Source organism: Falco naumanni, chromosome 1 (assembly GCF_017639655.2).
Source record: "Falco naumanni isolate bFalNau1 chromosome 1, bFalNau1.pat, whole genome shotgun sequence".
Classification (NCBI taxonomy): Eukaryota; Metazoa; Chordata; class Aves; order Falconiformes; family Falconidae; genus Falco; species Falco naumanni.
Genome location: NC_054054.1, coordinates 97,411,694 through 97,429,196, shown reverse-complemented (window position 1 = coordinate 97,429,196; position 17,503 = coordinate 97,411,694). Strand labels below are relative to the sequence as shown.

At 40.1% G+C, this 17,503-nt stretch overlaps 1 protein-coding gene across 1 annotated transcript in view; it reads right to left on the bottom strand.

Annotated features, from left to right (window-relative positions):
• The window catches only part of TMEM132B (transmembrane protein 132B), a 258,420-nt gene that overhangs the window by 135,491 nt on the left and 105,426 nt on the right, over window positions 1-17,503 (bottom strand). Inside the window, exon 3 of the mRNA XM_040611338.1 lies at window positions 14,229-14,369. Within this exon, the coding sequence (XP_040467272.1) occupies window positions 14,229-14,369 (141 nt within the window). The remainder of the gene's footprint in view (window positions 1-14,228; window positions 14,370-17,503) is intronic.

Below are 17,503 nucleotides of genomic sequence, written 5' to 3'. Positions count from 1 at the left end.
AAAATTCAACTTAAGATTCACATTTTGTAGGAAATTTCTACCTAGGTCACAGACCTACCCTACAATTTAGGGTCAACATGAACATTTAAATTGAATTTTATTTGGAACAGGAGTATAGATGGACTTAAAGAAGGTCAGGCATGCCAAAAAGAAACATTTTAGTTTTGTATTTAAGTGTGAGGTATTAGTAGAAGAAAAAGAAAAAAAAAAAAGAATAAACCGGGGCTTTTGTATGTTACTGTGCTTTGTTAAAAAAAATAAATAATAAATCCTTATGTATAGAATAAAAGGTACTAGAATCTAATCAACTGCTCACAGCAGGAATCCAGAAGTACTGCTTATGGTGTGCAGCAGACCGACATATAATCATGGCTGAAACAGAATTACAGCTCACATCACCACATCAGTTGTGTTGATCTCTGCTGGAGCTTGGGGGTGGAGGAAGAGGTGGAGGGAAGAAGTCCAGCAGACATCCCCTCATCAAAAAAGTAAAACTGAGGGACTGACACCAACCCAAAAGCTTCACAAATTCAACTGAATCACAAGAGGTAAAAGCACAAATTGTCCCACTGCAGGTGATCAACTTCTTGTTCCATTCAACTGGTTTAAAGAAATCCTGCTCCCACCCATCCAGTTCTCCAGCTCTTTATGATATTTATTGTTACTATATATTTTTTGAAAAAAAAAAAAATCAGAGAATTTGTACTGTAAAACACAAAGAAAGGAGTCCTACAGTGTTTTTAAACACCCGTGCAAAGAATAAAGGTACAAATGCCTGGGCATCTCCAAATCAATAGAGATTTGCTGTATTTTCAGCTTCTAAGAACATATTAGACATTTTTTTTCTCTCCACTTTAGTCTTTTCAGAACATGCATATGTTCAGCTGGCTTGGGGCAACAATATATGTAAAATATGAGTAATTGGGAAAGTTGAGCTATTGTGGATTGCAAACAGGAAGAGAGCTGCAGCACGGCATTTGACCCTTTCTGCTGGGCTGTTACCCCTGCAAAATGTAAGGGCAGTTCCTGCAACCATGCAAAACTAACCCCATCTGCACCACCATGGGCCATGATGTGAACCACCATCATCCAACAGGATTATGGGTCACTATTCTGAGAAACCTGGGAAGGTGCAGGGAGAAAAGTGCTGTTGGTTGCAACCAACAGAGTGAAGTATTTTTTATGTTGTATCTATGACAGCCTTCTTCCCAGCGGCCAAAGACTGATGGTACCCTGATGACTGCATCATTTCACAAAGCTCTGGACACAGTCGATAGAAACACTTTTGTGGGATGGAGAATATACTGTCATGAGGGCTTGAACTTCTCCTTCGCTGTCTCCTTGTAACGAATGAGAAAAATAGATGTTGTAGGGTGTGTGGTGAGGAACAGAGCTAAATCAGGTGCTGGACAGGGACAGCTGGGTCCTATTTCATGCAAGTTTTCAATGTTACTGAACTCCAAACAACTCTCAGTCTAGATCTACATTACTGGCCACACTGCAGAGGAGCTGAGCATCCCATTTAAAACAAACAAAAAAAAACAACAAACAAAAAAAACACTAAAGGCACACAAAACAGAGCAGACAGCTGCACTTTGGCTTTCTGAACTTCAGCTGAGGCTCTGTAATAAGCCTGTCCCTGAATCAAAGTACGAGTCTACTGGGACCTTCTGAAGATAGAATCCTACACGTACACTTAGCACCTAACACAGACACCAGAGAAGGAAAAGACTTTGGAGTTCTGTAGTATTGATTAATAAACAGTTCATAAACAATAATAATAGGATGAAAATTGGTAATCAAATGAAAATATTGAGTGTATGTCAGAAGTGAAAAGGAGCATAAGGATGGAAACAATTTCCCTTAAAACCCCTGTTTTTAAGAGATACATTCTTTTCACTTCAGGTAAAAAGCTCTTCTTTCTGTAAACTTCAGGATTACAATATCCATCTCTCCAACAGCCCAGAGGTGAAGGCACTCACATATAAGGTGGGAAAATGAGCTTCATACCTATGAACTACCTAAGTCACTATTTTCCCATTGTTACACCAGCACTAAGTTTATACAGAAGCAACAGAAAAAACTAATTAATGCATTTTCAGCAGCTCAGGGTAGGTTAATAAGGACAACAGTCAGCAAAACACAGTCAACATTTGCCAAGGGCTATCACTCAGCTAAGCCATGCCATGAACCAAGGGAAAGGCTGTTGTATCCCAGATAACAGTACCAGCTGTTACATCCCACAAATCATTAACTCCCTAATGGTATCAAAAGGGAAGCAAAAAGTTTCCAAGAAACAAAGGCTTAGATTAACCTCACTCCATTTAATATTTCTCTAATTTAGATGTATACATCTGAGCTAGCCCAGTAGCCTCCCTGTATGTTCTGCACAGAGAAGCAGCACAGTTATTGCACAATTACTGGGGGACTGGTTTAGGTCCCTTCCTTGAAATGGAAGCACAGAACCTGAATGCAGGCAGGTCAGACCCGGGCGTCTCCCCACTATAGGCACCCAAATGCCTCCTGCAGCATAGAGATGTGATTTCCACTCACAACAGCTGAGTATATACTGCAGCAAACCCAAATTCATGCCAGTATGCTGCTACGGTATAGAATTAACAGCTGCCACAAGAAAAGTGGTGAAATAGAGAAGACAAAAGTACACCCTCTCACATACTACACCCTTTTTGTAAGGCTCTGGAAAGAAGTTATTTTATTCTGCGACGTGTGGTCAGCAGGGAGTTGCAAGGTGGTGTTCACTGAATAAATAACAGTTTTAATTATTAAGGCATTCACAGTCAACATGTTCCATACTCACCCTTACCATTTTTTATTTTTTCAAGAAAATTATTATCTACTTTTCCTTTATGGCAAAGCTTGGGAGTGACAGATGATCCATCAGCTTATCTGCTGATTTTTAATGACAGCATTTTGCATTCATTATTCCCTACTTAAATCACTCTTTTTAAAAGAGGAATAACTTTATTTCTTCCTCTTGTCACTAGAGAAATTAAACGGTACGCCATTAAGAGTGCTTGTCTAACAAAAAGATACACCAGCCACAGATTTAGAAAACCAACATGGACAAAAATTGCCTAAGAGGGAGAGCAAAAATAGGAACCTGTATCTCCAAATACCTCCACTATCCACTCACTGCTGAGGTCAGTAACTTCTGGAGTTAAATCTCTGCACTGAAAACTCCTAAGAGAAAAGACCAAATAATTCTTTTTGATTGTGCAATGCTGAGCACTCCCTTTGCTAAAGAGCTAAAATGTATTAAGCATGCAGGTGATGTGAGGTAGCTACCTTCCTGGCTGCCAGTGACAGGGACATTTCCTTGAGGGAGCCTGGAAGTCTCAGTCTCATCCTGGTAGTCAGAGGAGCACTGTGAAATAGGTATCGGAAAGAGCACAACACTGTCAGTCCTGCTATTGCACACCAGCCTGACAACCTTAGCAAACATCAGGGACAATATCTGTGCTTGCTTGTCCTCAGCTCAGAGCTGCTCACAATCTAGGCACAGGCTAAGTATTGAAAAACTCAGCACCTAGATGACACATACAGAAGAGCAAACCCCAACAACAAAGCTCTTCATGAGACTTGTAAGTGCCAATCTTTTGAGCCCAGTGAGGCCAACAACTTCTGAAGAATCAAACCTGTTCATTAATTCCACCAATTAAAAAACAAAAACAAAAAACCACAAGGATTTTTTGCAATATCAAGCTATTGGCAGTTGGTTTTAAGGAAAGCTTTTTTGCTAAAGGTTTGAGGTGGTTTTTTTAGTGATTTGCCTTAATGATTGTAATAGTTTACAGCAAACCCCTTAACAAGTATCCTGGGAAAATGCATGTAGACCAAATTGTATAGAAAGAACAGAGCTAGCTTTCAAGGACCTGTGTGCAAGTTCCCAAAGACAGTATGTCCAAGTTTATTATAAAGTGGTGTCCTACATTTTCAGCCAGGTGACAAGGGGGGCATAACTCTTCTCCTAGTACAGGCCTAGTAAGATGAGCTGGTAAACAGTCTGATGCCCTAGCTATTCCCTACAGCTGGGAAGCTACCACGGTCAAATGCATGGTTTCCCTGGCAGTAACAGGGACATTTCCTTGAGGGAGCCTGGAAGTCTCAGTCTCATCCTGGTAGTTAGAGGAGCACTGTGAAATAGGTATCGGAAAGAGCACAACACTATCAGTTCTGCTATTGCACACCAGCCTAACACAACCTTAGCAAACATCAGGGGGTTTAACTTTTAAAGTTATAAATACAGATGAGGAATATCAATGGCAAAATGAGTGAAAAAATCTAACTAAAGCAAAAAATAATTTATGCAAAGTTAATGCTGGGATGTTTTATAATGTATTTGACACAGAGGATTCAGATAAATCAAAGTAACAAACTTAATATTTGCCTGTCTAGCAACAGCACCTCCTAACAATAAAATGAGTTTAAATTCTGGCTAAATGCCTAATAAATGAGTTGTTAGCTTTTGTACTTTAATGCACTGGCTGTTAAGTAAGCAAGTCAACACATCTCAAATGGAATTCAAATGTGTGCAGTAGGCTCCACTACAAGTCAAACTCATAAATTTGTAAAAGTGCAAATTAAATGTACCTCAAATACCAGCTCCCCGATTTCACATTCATTCAATAATCTTTTCCAGTCCTATTATATTGAAGAACAATCCAATTATGCTACTTAAATCTCTGTGTAAAGTTGCCAAAAATAAATACATTAGCAACACTTCCAACATACTCAGAAAGGTTTCTGCACTACAGAAGATTTCAGTTTCTGATTTCCACAATATTTTCATGTGACACAGTAGTGCCTCTCATTATATAAAACACGGATTACCATCAAAACTTACATTTTCTGCATATTGCTGTCTCTAATTGCAGACTCTGAGTACCTCCTTCATCATTATACCTGGCATCAACAGAACCAAGCACATACTTAAGTGACACCCTATATAAAGGTCCTCTTCTGAATCTAGACTTAAGTTTGCCAAAAGAATGGGGTTTTAATCTGGGACTATATAAATAAGTACAACACTTACAGAAGAATCAGGTAATGCTTCTGTGGCATAATGGCTTTATCATGTCTTCTCCCTCCCTCTGTAATCTCCATAAGCTTCACTGAAACTTTCCCATCACTAAGGTGATGTTAGATATCTAAAGGTGTTGCACAGACCTAAATATGCTCAGACCTCGCATTTTTAGAGATGAACTATGACTAAGAATTATGTTTCCTGGATATTCAGACCAGCATATATAAAAGGCTTCAAGTCTAAGTTATCAAGGTAGCAAGAAAAGGTGATTAAATTATAGAAACAAGACCCCAAAATCCAACAATCACTTTTGATTCTCCAGTCAGAACATCTGTTATGGGAGTGATTAGTTTCAGCAGCCATGGTTATCTGGGCTTTATCACTTGGTCTTAAGTTATCAGTTAAGCACGGCTGCAATGTTTATATATAGCTCTGTAAAGCTTTAGAAATTTTCCAGAATTGTACAGATCTTTTCCATGCACCTCCTGTGGTAACTCACGTGACATCACCCACGCAACCACTAAAACATACTGCATAGGAAATAACAAGACAGTAAATCAGTGGAGACTCAGAGAAGCCCATTGACTCTTGAATACGTCATCACTCCCTTTGGCATCCAAGATGGAAAAAGCATGCAAGCACCAAAGGATGAATAACTATTTAACAGTCATTCACTCATCAACATGCATTTGAAATTTGCTCCCAGCCTCCCTGTTATATTCTTGCAGTCCTAATTATGCAGACTACCCTACCCTGAAATTAAACCTTCCCAACTGTTACATCAATATTAAGATTCACATCTAGGAATGATATACCCAAAATGAAGCTAATTAGGTCAAATGAAAAAACAAGACTCATTTCAGAATGACTGGGCTCATCTTTCAAAGGAAGTGTCACTCAGAATAGCCTTTGGATCAGGTTCTGTGGTCTACACTTGTGAAGAGTTTAAGTCACTTCTTTGCATGTTTGTTGCTACATCAAGGAAGAGACCAAGGGATCAGGAAGTTACACTGATTTATTTTATTTTTTTCTCTTCAACCTCACATTATGTACAAAAGCAAAGTGACGTTTTAAGAACAAATAACTAAATTATAATTTTATATATATATATATATTCCATTTTCCTTATACCATCTAAACTGCAAATACAGTAAAAGAAGATCAAAATTGAAAGAACTGAAAGGGCTTAAATTATAAGCTAAAAATTTGCCTGTCAAAACACTTCTAGAAATAGGAACCATACTACCGGAAGAAAGTTTTCAGCCACAAACACAGCTGACAGACAATCAATTCCCTGTTCTATCAAGAAATTGACCGAAGAATCTTAATTCACTTTTTTGAGCCAAATATCAAAACTGGACATGAATGTGATGAGGTGGTCAAACTTCTATGTTCCTTTTTTCATGATAAATCTGCTATTTGTCCTAATTTTCTTCCCACTGCTACCAAAAAGGTACAAGGATGGGATGCAGGAAGCGACTTGCCACTGCTTAGCACACATCCTTCTACACTCAAGGAATTTTCTCTTTTCCTTAGTCTGAGTCTTTTAATTCCCCAGGCCCTTGCTCACCAAGATATGCTACACGTAGCCCAAATTCGAAGCTTCTCATATAACACCACACTTACCCTACAAAGACGGTTTGTAATGAGAAGCTGTTCTGCCTAGCAGAGTAGGTAGAAATATTTTTCTAGGCAGAACCAAACCTTCTAAGCAAGATGCAACTTTTAGAAGACAAATATTTTTCCAATTCACTGTATGCCAATTAAACAAACACTAACAGAAGGAATTTTCTCATATATCTCTGGATTTACACAAAGCAAAAGATCTTTATCAGTTAATTTTCTAAGCCACCTTCATGCCTCTGCTTTTTTGTATCATTTTATTGTATCATCTTACTCCACTGAATACAGGTGAACACTATTGAGTTCTTCCAACAAGACATTCCTCATTTTCCAGATTTTTAAGACAACAGTACATTTATTCTGTTAGGGTTCCCTGCTACACTGCATTACAGGGTTTTCCAACTACCAAAGGCGTATTTGTTCAAAAACATATCCTTGAGTCATAATAAAGGTACCATAGCAGGACAGCAAGGATGGAATGAGTCACTAAGGCATTACTTTCTTGGACGAGTGGTGAACTGGGGCCAAGAAGCAATTATCTGGACTACCTAGTCAGTAATCCCTCTGACCCATCTCTACTAGAGTCTTTACCAGAGCAGCAGTGAGCCTAACTAAGGAAGAGGAAGAAACAGCCATCTGAAAAGCTGGCGGGCCAGGAGAGAATTCATGTGGTTTCTAAGCTATTAGGCTCCCAACAGGCGATGGACTGACAATTTCATTGTTCTTGAATGGCCTTGAATGAAAGAAGGGGAAAAAAAGAAGAAGAAGGAAAAAAAAGACAAAACTCTTTAACAATCCCTCCAGAAACGATAGTTTCCTATTTGATCCTAGAACCACAGCTTTCTACAGTAAGTTGTCCCTCCTACCACTGTTAATTTGTCTGTTACTTTTTATGTCCTCTCTAAAGTACTGTGAGGTGTCAGTGCTTTTATCTTACAGAAACATTTCCAAGCAGGCTTGGGTTCTTTTATACAAAAAGGCAGACATGTAATGAATAAAGGTTAGTTAAAATTCTTATAACTCAGGTTTTCTTTGTGACACTACTGAGCCATTTATGTTTGAAAATGTGTGTGGATGCTTCTCACTTGAACACTCTTTACAAAAAGCAGAACAGACTCCACCATTCATAATAGAGGTCACAACCTTAAAACTGGTGTATTAAAGATAAAATTCTCTTCATCAATGGCTCAAGAGACAGTGCTGTCTTGGGGTCCAGCCAAAGGCCAAAGAATGAACTCCTGGAGGATCTACAGGCCATGCACACTCTACATTCAAAGGACATTTCTTTGCCCATGAACCCTCTGACCTAAGGCAAACAGCAAGTGCGTAAGAATAGGAGGGAAACACCCAAACCAGTACACTGTACCACACAGGCTTCTTCCTACACCTTCAACTCCTCTGTTTTTAAATTCAAACCCTTTCTTTTCAAAGTAGCTGAAGTATGGCTTCATGGAAATATGGCTTTCCTGGTAAAAGAGGCCCTAAGGAAGTCCGACTACTTCACCTACATCAGACTAGTCTGACAGGGGATGACAGCCATCAGCTGTCCCTTCCCCACCTTCCTGGCTTTTTTTCCTCAGCAATTCTCTATTCTTTCCTGTCTGCTTTACACATCTCGTGTTTCTTTGCTCCCTCTGCTCCTCTTACTCATTCACTTTAGCACTACGTGAACCTAACGGCATCCAGCCCACTGCCTTTGCATGGGCCTAAAATAGGACAGAGCAAGGCTGTCTGTCTGTACCAGTTACTGCTCCTTTGTGTAAAGCAACACATGCAATTGATCTTCTGTCAGCCAACTGTTGTTGCTGGTGGCACTTTACATGCTCAGTGTCCTGGGGCCAAGCAAGCTCCTTTGGCAATAAACACATCAGTAAGTGTTTCACTGCATGTCCTGATGCCTTCCCCAGTGTAGCTAATAGCACAACAGCAGGCTGCAGCCACCCAACTTTACAGGTTTATTTATCTCACAGAAGCAAGCAAACCCCTTGTTCTAGCTTCAGCATGCCCTGTGACCAAGAGCACAGACACTCCAGGTGCAACCATGCTGCATCCCCCTGGAAGGCCAAGTCATTGCAGTAAATCAGCTCATCAAACAACCAGGACTGCAGCAGGCTTTGTTCTGGAGCCAGCAGGAATCTCTGCACCACACTGCCACTTCGTGATGGTGTGTGAGCTTGGAGGCAACACAGCACCCAAGTATGCCATTCTGGAGCAGAGTGGTAGGGAATTCAGTGCAGAGACACTTCCAAAAAGCTGTGAGAGAGAGCTCCAATCTGGCAGAGCAAGTGCGGAATACAGCCAAGAAGCCTCATAGCACCCAGGGGGGCTTCCAGGTGGAGTGTTTGCTTATTGCCCTTGGTAACATGGGGACTGGAATATGTAGTGGGGAAAATGGTACTTCCCACAGTAAAGGGTTAAGTCTCAAAGCTGTCTGTCAAAGCGAGGAGGGAGAGGAGAGAATCTCAGCTCTTATTTTTGAGACATACCCAAAGCTTTAAAACCAAAACCAAATGATACATCTTTGTTCAGTTGATCATCAGCTCCAATAACACGTATTTACTTTAAATAAATATATGCACATATCTTAACAAGCAGCCAACTTTACAGCTTCTTTTAGAGTCATATTGCTGGTTCAAAGGGTATTCCCAGCATGAGTTGGGAAAAAGAAGTGAGTTATTTTAAAATCAGAGGATCTATTTGCATACCTATAAATACATAAAATAACTGCTTTTAATTATTTGTGTATATATATATATACACATACACACACTCTCTACAATTAAAAAGTCATGTAATTATTTGAATTCTGTAAAAAAAATTAAAATGGTAAGGAAATCAAATGATCATTATATAAACTTAATTTTTTATTCGAGTTTAAAGATAGACAATGTCAAATGCCAGGCAGCTGAGCTGATCTGCATCAATTAAAAAAATATAAATTTCCAGGCAACAGAATACATACTTCTGAGGACACTTGAAAGAAATCCCTCTGAAGATCTCACCCTCCCTACTTCTGCATTCTGAGTACCCCTCATGCAAGTTTAATTTATGCAGTGATGGATATCCTGAGAGATGGAAGCTGTATTACAGACACAGAGATAAAATAATCCCTAGGTGAGAAGAACCAGTTTGGTCTCAATAACACTATACTCAGCACTGCAGGTAAAATCAATTTAATTAACTTTGCTAGTTAGCATAAATATAACCTCTCTAGTTAAAGTACTAGTTTGTCAGAAAACCAGACTCGCGTCACCTGTTAATAATCCAACACAATTTAATGACCATTTTCTTGAGTAAGGAAAATGATCTCTTCATATACTACCTTTTAAAGAAGAGTTGCAACTCTCTGGCCCAACTTTTTGTGTTTGTGCCACCTTCTCTCTCCTGAACCAAAGGCCAGGTCACATTAAGTTTCTGTTCTTCAGCTTTCCAGCAAGGAGACACCGAGCACCATGAAATAAGTCATACTGCGGGGCCTTTCAAATGAGACCATGGAAACCCAGCTCCTGCTCACCAATGATTTCAAATAACCTAATCCTACAAAATGCTAAATCACTCTGGCAAAGTTCCCAAAATCCCATTCCTCTAGATAGCAGCACTGAGTGATGAGGTACCACAGCTTGCCAAAAGACGGACCATGCTCTCAGGGCACCTTTTCAAGCCCTCTTGCCCTAGTCCTACTGCAGCCTAATTTGTGGCATGTTCCTTAGATGCTTTCAGAGAGCTCTGAGGTGCAAAGGACAAAAGAATTGCAAGGCTCAATCCATCTTTTGGCAAATACAATGGAAAAAGCCTGCATAGTCTTTACAAAAATAGGATCCATTTTCTGGAAACCACAAAGAATGTGTCTGGTGTACTCTCAAATTTTGTCCTTGTATTTCAAAAGCACTTTTTGCAATAATTCAACACATAGCCCTCCACCCCAGGCCTTCACAAACACAGTTATTCTGCGCAGGAGGCTGAAAGCACTAGGTTTTTATCTAAGCCCACCAGCCCTGACTTCCTTACTCCTTTCAAGATGCACTCTGCACTCAACACGGAAACCCAGAAAGATCTTTTCCTATGGAACAGGAAGTGCTGGGTCCCAGCTACAGGCATAATGCAGGAGTATTTGTGCTTGAAGTAGAAACTGTGTCTTTTTGGAACAAAACACACTGCTCCTTCAACTAACCCTACGAAAATGAGATTCACAGACTTCTGCCCCAAGGAGAGAATACGAGGGACAATAAATGCAGATGCAACAATCAATCTCCTTGCTCAATGATCTACCAAAAAAAGTCCTTTGAGATGGCAGCAGTAAGGGCAAAGCAAGGCTCCACACAGATCAGAATAGATGTGTGCATATATACTAGTGTGTGTATATTTAAAATAATCTCTTCTTTTTATGCTCTTTGTTCAACTACATTATCAAAAAAGAGGTTTTAAATACAAGCTTATGGAACTACTAAAGAGGTGAATTTATGAATGTATTCCTAACAAAACACACTCTGGAAAGCTTTAATCTATGAATTGTGACAACCTTGGACAAAATGGATTTTTAATAGAATATAATGTAAACTGCCTGAAACATTGTGATAAGGAATTTTTTTTAAGTAATGCACAGAAAAGGCATGATGCACCCTGCATGCAAGGAGGAAAGGTCTTAATTTAAAGCATTTTAATGAACACTCAATTTCCATAGGGGAATGTGAGAAATGGAGATGAAAAACTCATGATAACGATAACACCGCAGAGAGAAGGAGAAAGATTAGAAAAGTAAGCAAATTTGAAAAGGCTCCAGCTGATAACGCTAGCGAAAAGGAATGCAGACTGGATCACGAACATGTCGCAGTCCAAAGCCACTGTTCTCCTTGCAGGCAGTGTCTGTCGGTGGCTCTTATCTGAGTGGCGCACTGGGGAAGAAAGAGCAACTGAAGTGCAAAGCAGTGGAGAACAGACCCCTCTCTGAGCTAAGGGCAACGAGCATAGTCAGAGATTTTGCAAATGCCATAACTTGCTGGAATTTCTCACTTTCACCAAAGCTGTGGCTTGCAGGGCTGCCAGGGCTTTCTGCCCCATCACAAAGCCCAAGGGAGGTTGCAAAACCATAGCAAACTCAGCCATCTCTTCCTCAGAGAAAACTAGCTCAGCTGCGAGGCTCAGCCCCAGCCTGCCCACTTCCCTACTACCAGCTTACTGCCGGGCAGGTCAGCAGAACGGAATACTTCCAAGAGAGAAAAAAACCCCATCTCCCCCAAGGTAGATACGGTTCTGTTTACTAATAGCTTCTGCTCTGCAATGAAAAAGATTGATCCTGCACTCTCACTTATACATAAACTGCCTTTAATGAAGTTCTATGAATTACTAAAAGGAGGAACAGATGAATCATGTCTAGTGACAGTTTTGCCACATTGACCTTAACAGAAGCAAGTTCAGATCTCTGCTTATTTAAATGAAACAGCAGAATCCCCACATAAACATTTAGCATTCTTCAAAAGAAACAAGAGGGCCACCATTATGTCCAAAAAGGCAAATTAAAGATCAAAGTTAAATATTTACTCTAAGAACTACAATATTTGCAAATCTGGAAACGATCTTGCAGCAGTTTCTATTTGCATACTTTAATTAATCCAAAAATATTAAACTAATCTCACAAAGGAAAGGGTCAAAGTATTAATTAACTTCAGATTCATTGCTTTTGTGCAATTTAACAGTTCAACACAAAGCAAAAATCAGTTTTAATAAAAACTAAGTTACTGTGACAGGTATAATTTCATGGATTAGTGAAACCACGTACAAGGAAGTAAGTTTCAGTGTTTTGTCTAACTAAAAAAAGTTGTTTCATTTCAATAGATTCCACTGTAACACCAAATGATCTTAAGTCTTCCTTTAACCCTAGCATTTCACTTTCAAATTGATGGCTTTCCACCTTGCTCAGAAGAGAACAGAGGTCACAGTTGTTTTAGCAAAAAAACCTGACTGCAACGTTCAGCAGAGAGCAGCTACTGCACAACCACCCAGATCAGCCACCTGAGCTAATTCAGGTTGAGATTTCACTGCTGGAGCCATCGTGTGTCATCGCGCAGCTCCAGAACAAGCATGAAGGTTGCCCTCTGAGCCAGCTCTCACCCCACCAAAGGGACTCACTGTTTTCTTTTAACAGCTTTTGGAGAAACTAGAAAATCTTGCCAAACAAAGGATCTGGAGACAAAGCATAGTGCCAAATCAGCTGTCTGAGCTTTATCAGTACAGCAACCCATGAAACCCCAGCAAAATGGTGATGGAAAGTGGCTAGAATTCCCTGCATCACAACCTCGGAATTATGACTTTAACAAATGTGCCTAGGAAACAAGAAGGGCCTTCCTCACCCCACCCTTTTTTTTTTTTTTTTTTTTGGAATGGGGAGGAAGTGCATGAAACAGCTAATGAACAGAAAGGGTTGCCTTGAATTTGATGCCAGAAACCTCTGTAGCACTTGACTTAGTCAGAGACACTAAGCAGGGAATCACCTCCCCACACTTCACCATTTACAATGCAAATGTATGCATCCCACTGTCACCTCCACCCTGCATCTTTACTGGAGAGAAACAGGCACTCTTCACTTGCTGTTCATGAGGCCTGTTTTATACACCCAAGAGGACTCTCACCCTGGCAGTGCTTATTTATTATCCCTGCTGCTAAAAACTAAACTCACGTTAAATAGCTTTCACCTCAACACTTGTATCCAGTAGCTAGATGGGATGCATTTATTCCTCTAATACAGCTTCAGCAACAGAACAGAATGGAAACTCTCTTTGCACTCCAAACCTCTGAGAACAATCTTCCTAGGTCTAAACAATTACTAATGACGATTTTTCTCCTTTACAGGAACTTTCAAAAAAGATGGATGCAAAAGATTTCTCCAATAAAAATTCTGACACAAAGTTTTGCAATTTTCTAATTATGATACAATTTCAAGCTAAATCCATGCACAGTGTATTTTAAGTGCAGAGTAACTGCATGATAATGGAGAGAAATTGCTTGTATTGTAAAATACATAATTCTGACTAACAATGTAAATTTCTCATTACCTTTGATATAGCTTGTGGGAGCATTACCGTAACAAATGTACACAGCATTCATGAGACAGTTCATAGACACCCATAAGTGTTTTGCAGCAATAATGAAAAACACTTAATAGCTATTACTTTCATAGCTTTTCAAATAAAGAAGACAGCATTGTCCTATATTGCTTTCAATTATACCTCATATTTCTCTATTTTAATCCATTTCTTTCTGTTGGCTCTTTGGCAACAGGAATTCTCCTGCTGCCCTGAACATGCATGAAAACCGAATGTGAGCTAGGACTAGTTGGCTGCCTCTGGTTTAATTAGAAAATCTACTTCTGAAGCTCAGAAGTTAAACAAAAGGACAAAAGCTTTTAAACAAAAGGACAAAAGTCATCAGATCACCTATAGCTTTTATAGGAGGCTGAGGAGGAAAAAATACTATTAAAAGACAATGTAAGTCATTAAAGAAGCTATTGTAGTTCTCTCACAGCATTTTAACAAGAGTTAATGCACAAAACTGCTTGGCAGCTTACCTGTTCTCTGCGTTTGGGTCGTTGTGCACACATGTGATTGTGGCAGTGGTCCTCGCACTGTCCGTCTCTTCTTGAACCCCCCACTGGTCTGCATCACTGACTCTGATGTCCATGATCTTCACACCTGGGGCTGTCCTAATTCTGTTGGTGAACAATAGGGATTGCTTCAGTTACAGACCTCCTACATATAAATCCAGAGAGGTAAACAAAGAAGATAAAAGGAAATATTCCTTCTTCCATTAGTAAAGACTGATACATTGCAACTGTAAGTGACTCTGCTTTAAAAATATAAACCAGGTCCAATCATTTTAAAGAAATGAAGTATGAGATTCATTATGTGCAAAGCCAGTTAATTTTCTGCTTGAACAATGTGGAGAGAATATGAATGCTTTCTGCTTCAGTGGCACTAGTTTGATATAAATGAAACAGATGTGACTAAGCATAAGTTGATTTATTTTTTGTGTCTGTCCTGCAGTTCAAGATTGAGAATCAGAATGCTGTGATATAGAATACATCCTCCTGGTTGCAAACCTTTGGGAGCAATGTGCCTTTTAATACTTGGGCAATCTGCATGGAAAAATGTGTTTCGCTGCTCAAAGACAATAATGCATGAAAGAGAGAGAAGGAATATGCTATCCTAGATCCAGGACCGAGGGATAAAAATAATTACGCTGTTGTACTGGGATCTATCAAACTGGACATGCCAAACTCTTGCTGCTGAAAGCATTTTGATGCTGACATGGAAAACTTTGATTTTTCTAAGCATGGCTAGAGTCAGAAAGCAGTTTGGTAGTTGGTAAATGTCACCATTTTTTGGCTTAAAGAAAAATCTGCTAAAAAAAAAGGTCCACGCTCCAGTGGGGCTCAGCGTTAGGAACAGATTGCCAAGGAATAGGAAACAAACTGCTTTTAATAGCAGGGACTTCATTTGTGCAGCTTGACTCCTGAAACAAGTCTGGGATTTTGACAGGAGTGCTGCAAATATGCCTGGAGAACAATTAGGCAGAAAGCAACTGCTGTAGCACCACGTTTGCCACTACTGTGACTTAATTAATTAAAAGCAAAGCCAAGAGGGACCTCTTAGTTGTATGGTGGAATGAAACAGCACTGCTGAGACTTGAAGCGTTACTTAACAGTGAATTGTGATGGATTTGCTCCGATGCCTTGTGGCCAGTTGGTGCCCACATTACACTATTAAGAATTTCCTTTAAGTTCTAGCTGAGTTCATGGGTTTGGATCAAAGTAGCTTCAAGACTCAACGGGTGGTCTTTTCCTCTGAGAAGGAATTAATTCATCCTGCTTTTATTATATCCTTCTTTTGGCCTGTAAGGCTTTACTGACTTGATGGGCCAAATTCATGCCTGACATAACCAATCTGATGAAAAATGTTTCCTGTAAGGAGAGAATTTTACTTGATATTTTTCTAATTGACTCCTTCATGCTTCTCCACAGAGATGCGGATCTCCAAATAATATGCCTCAAAGCTTATGTGCCCCTTTCCTATCATCTACTTTCTTCAAAAGAACATTCATTTAATCTGTAGTAATTACACTGCACCAAATAATTCCTGCCAGATACCTACATGGCTTAATTTCAGACTGACCTGTAATTTGCATGAGATAGAGGATTAGGCCTTCAGCAATGGATTCAATAATTTTTTTCATTAGTCTTAGTCAACCGCTCTTGAAAAAAAAATATTACGACTTGAGCAAAACAAACAAACAAACCCCACAAAACCAAAACCAACCAAACAAAAAAAACCACCACCACTTTTAAAATTTTTTCTTCCCAACCAAAATTACATTTTTTTAACAAATTCGTCTCCCCACCACCTCCTCAATTTCCCATGTGTTTTCTTGACAGCATGTCTGGTAACCTCTAACTCAACTTTCCACCCAAGTCAAACTCCTGGTTAATTAAAGGTTAACTGAAGGGCAGGAGATACTGGGGGGCGGGGGGAGCTGCAACGACAGGACAGCTGGATTTCACCCATGATTTCAAGATTCATCAGCCTTTTCCCATCTGTCAGAAGCTTGTTATGTCCTCCTACACAGCTTTTGCACTACAGATATCTTCACTCTGGAGCATTTACTTTCACCTCCTCTGATCAAAATCTAGCATGTCGTTTTACCCCAACAAGGATGAAAAGCAACATGGCACAGTTCCCTGCCACACTTGAGCAGGCTTTAACCACGCAGGTTCCCTGTGCAGCTCCCTTCTTCTCAGAAGCTGAAGCTGCTGCTCCTCTTTACCTCCATTAGTGATCCTCATACACAGCATAAGGGTAAGGATGCAAAAGCCTCAAATACCCACATCTATCTACAGGGCTGGCTGTTCCAACCCCTCCGCACACTCTGCGCCCTAGAACACTGGCTTCCCTCGTGAGGTAACCACTCGGCCGTGTCTACCTCCCTCAGCCAGGGAGCACTGCTGTTTCTTCTCTTGCGTCTGAACACAGCTACGGGACACTTTTTGCCTGTCTGGACATCAGATGAGTCCTGATGCTCGTCCTGTTGGTTCACCACTTGGCTTCTCCTTCAGGGCACTGCCCCTTAACAGGAGGCCTTCTAGTCTTTGGCAATGCTGTCTTGTTGACTGTACCTACAGCTTTTGCTTGCTGCATATCTACTGTCTTGCTGGGTTAGCATCAAGTGAACATCGCATATTCTGCTCCCCAGCTACATTTTCCAAAAACGTCTCAGAACGCTGCATTTTAGGAAAATTTCCAGTCTAATCCCATGCAATGCATCTGCTCTGGTGGGCTGAAACAAGATGTCATTCTGCATTTTTGGATATCAGTAGAGCTAGGAAGGTTGAAAGAAGGAAAAAACTGAATTCAGCTTCTCACTTAGGAAAAGTCAAGAAATTCAAATTAAACCAGCCTACATATGGGAGGTTTGAGCCTACTGTTCTTCAGATAAGTGATTCATATCTTTAAATCTGCCTCCAAACTCCACAGGCACAAAAATTATTTTAAGTGTTGGGGACTGAGGCTTTGCAAAAGAATAAGAAATTCCTACCAGAGCTGACATTAACTGGAGAAAGGGCAGTGAACACCCAGTGTGTGAGCCCAGCTGCTGGGTTTATTGCCCTGCTTTCTGCCAGGCTTCAATTACAAGCTTGGGTGGATCATTTAGTTTTCTTACGCCTCCCTTCCCCACATGGAAAATACTGGGAAGTGCTGCTCTTCCAGCTCAAAGGGAGCTGTAAGGATAAATAGGATTGCTTGAGAAAAACCTGATGTCCTTTAAGCTTACCGGTTGACAAAAATTCTG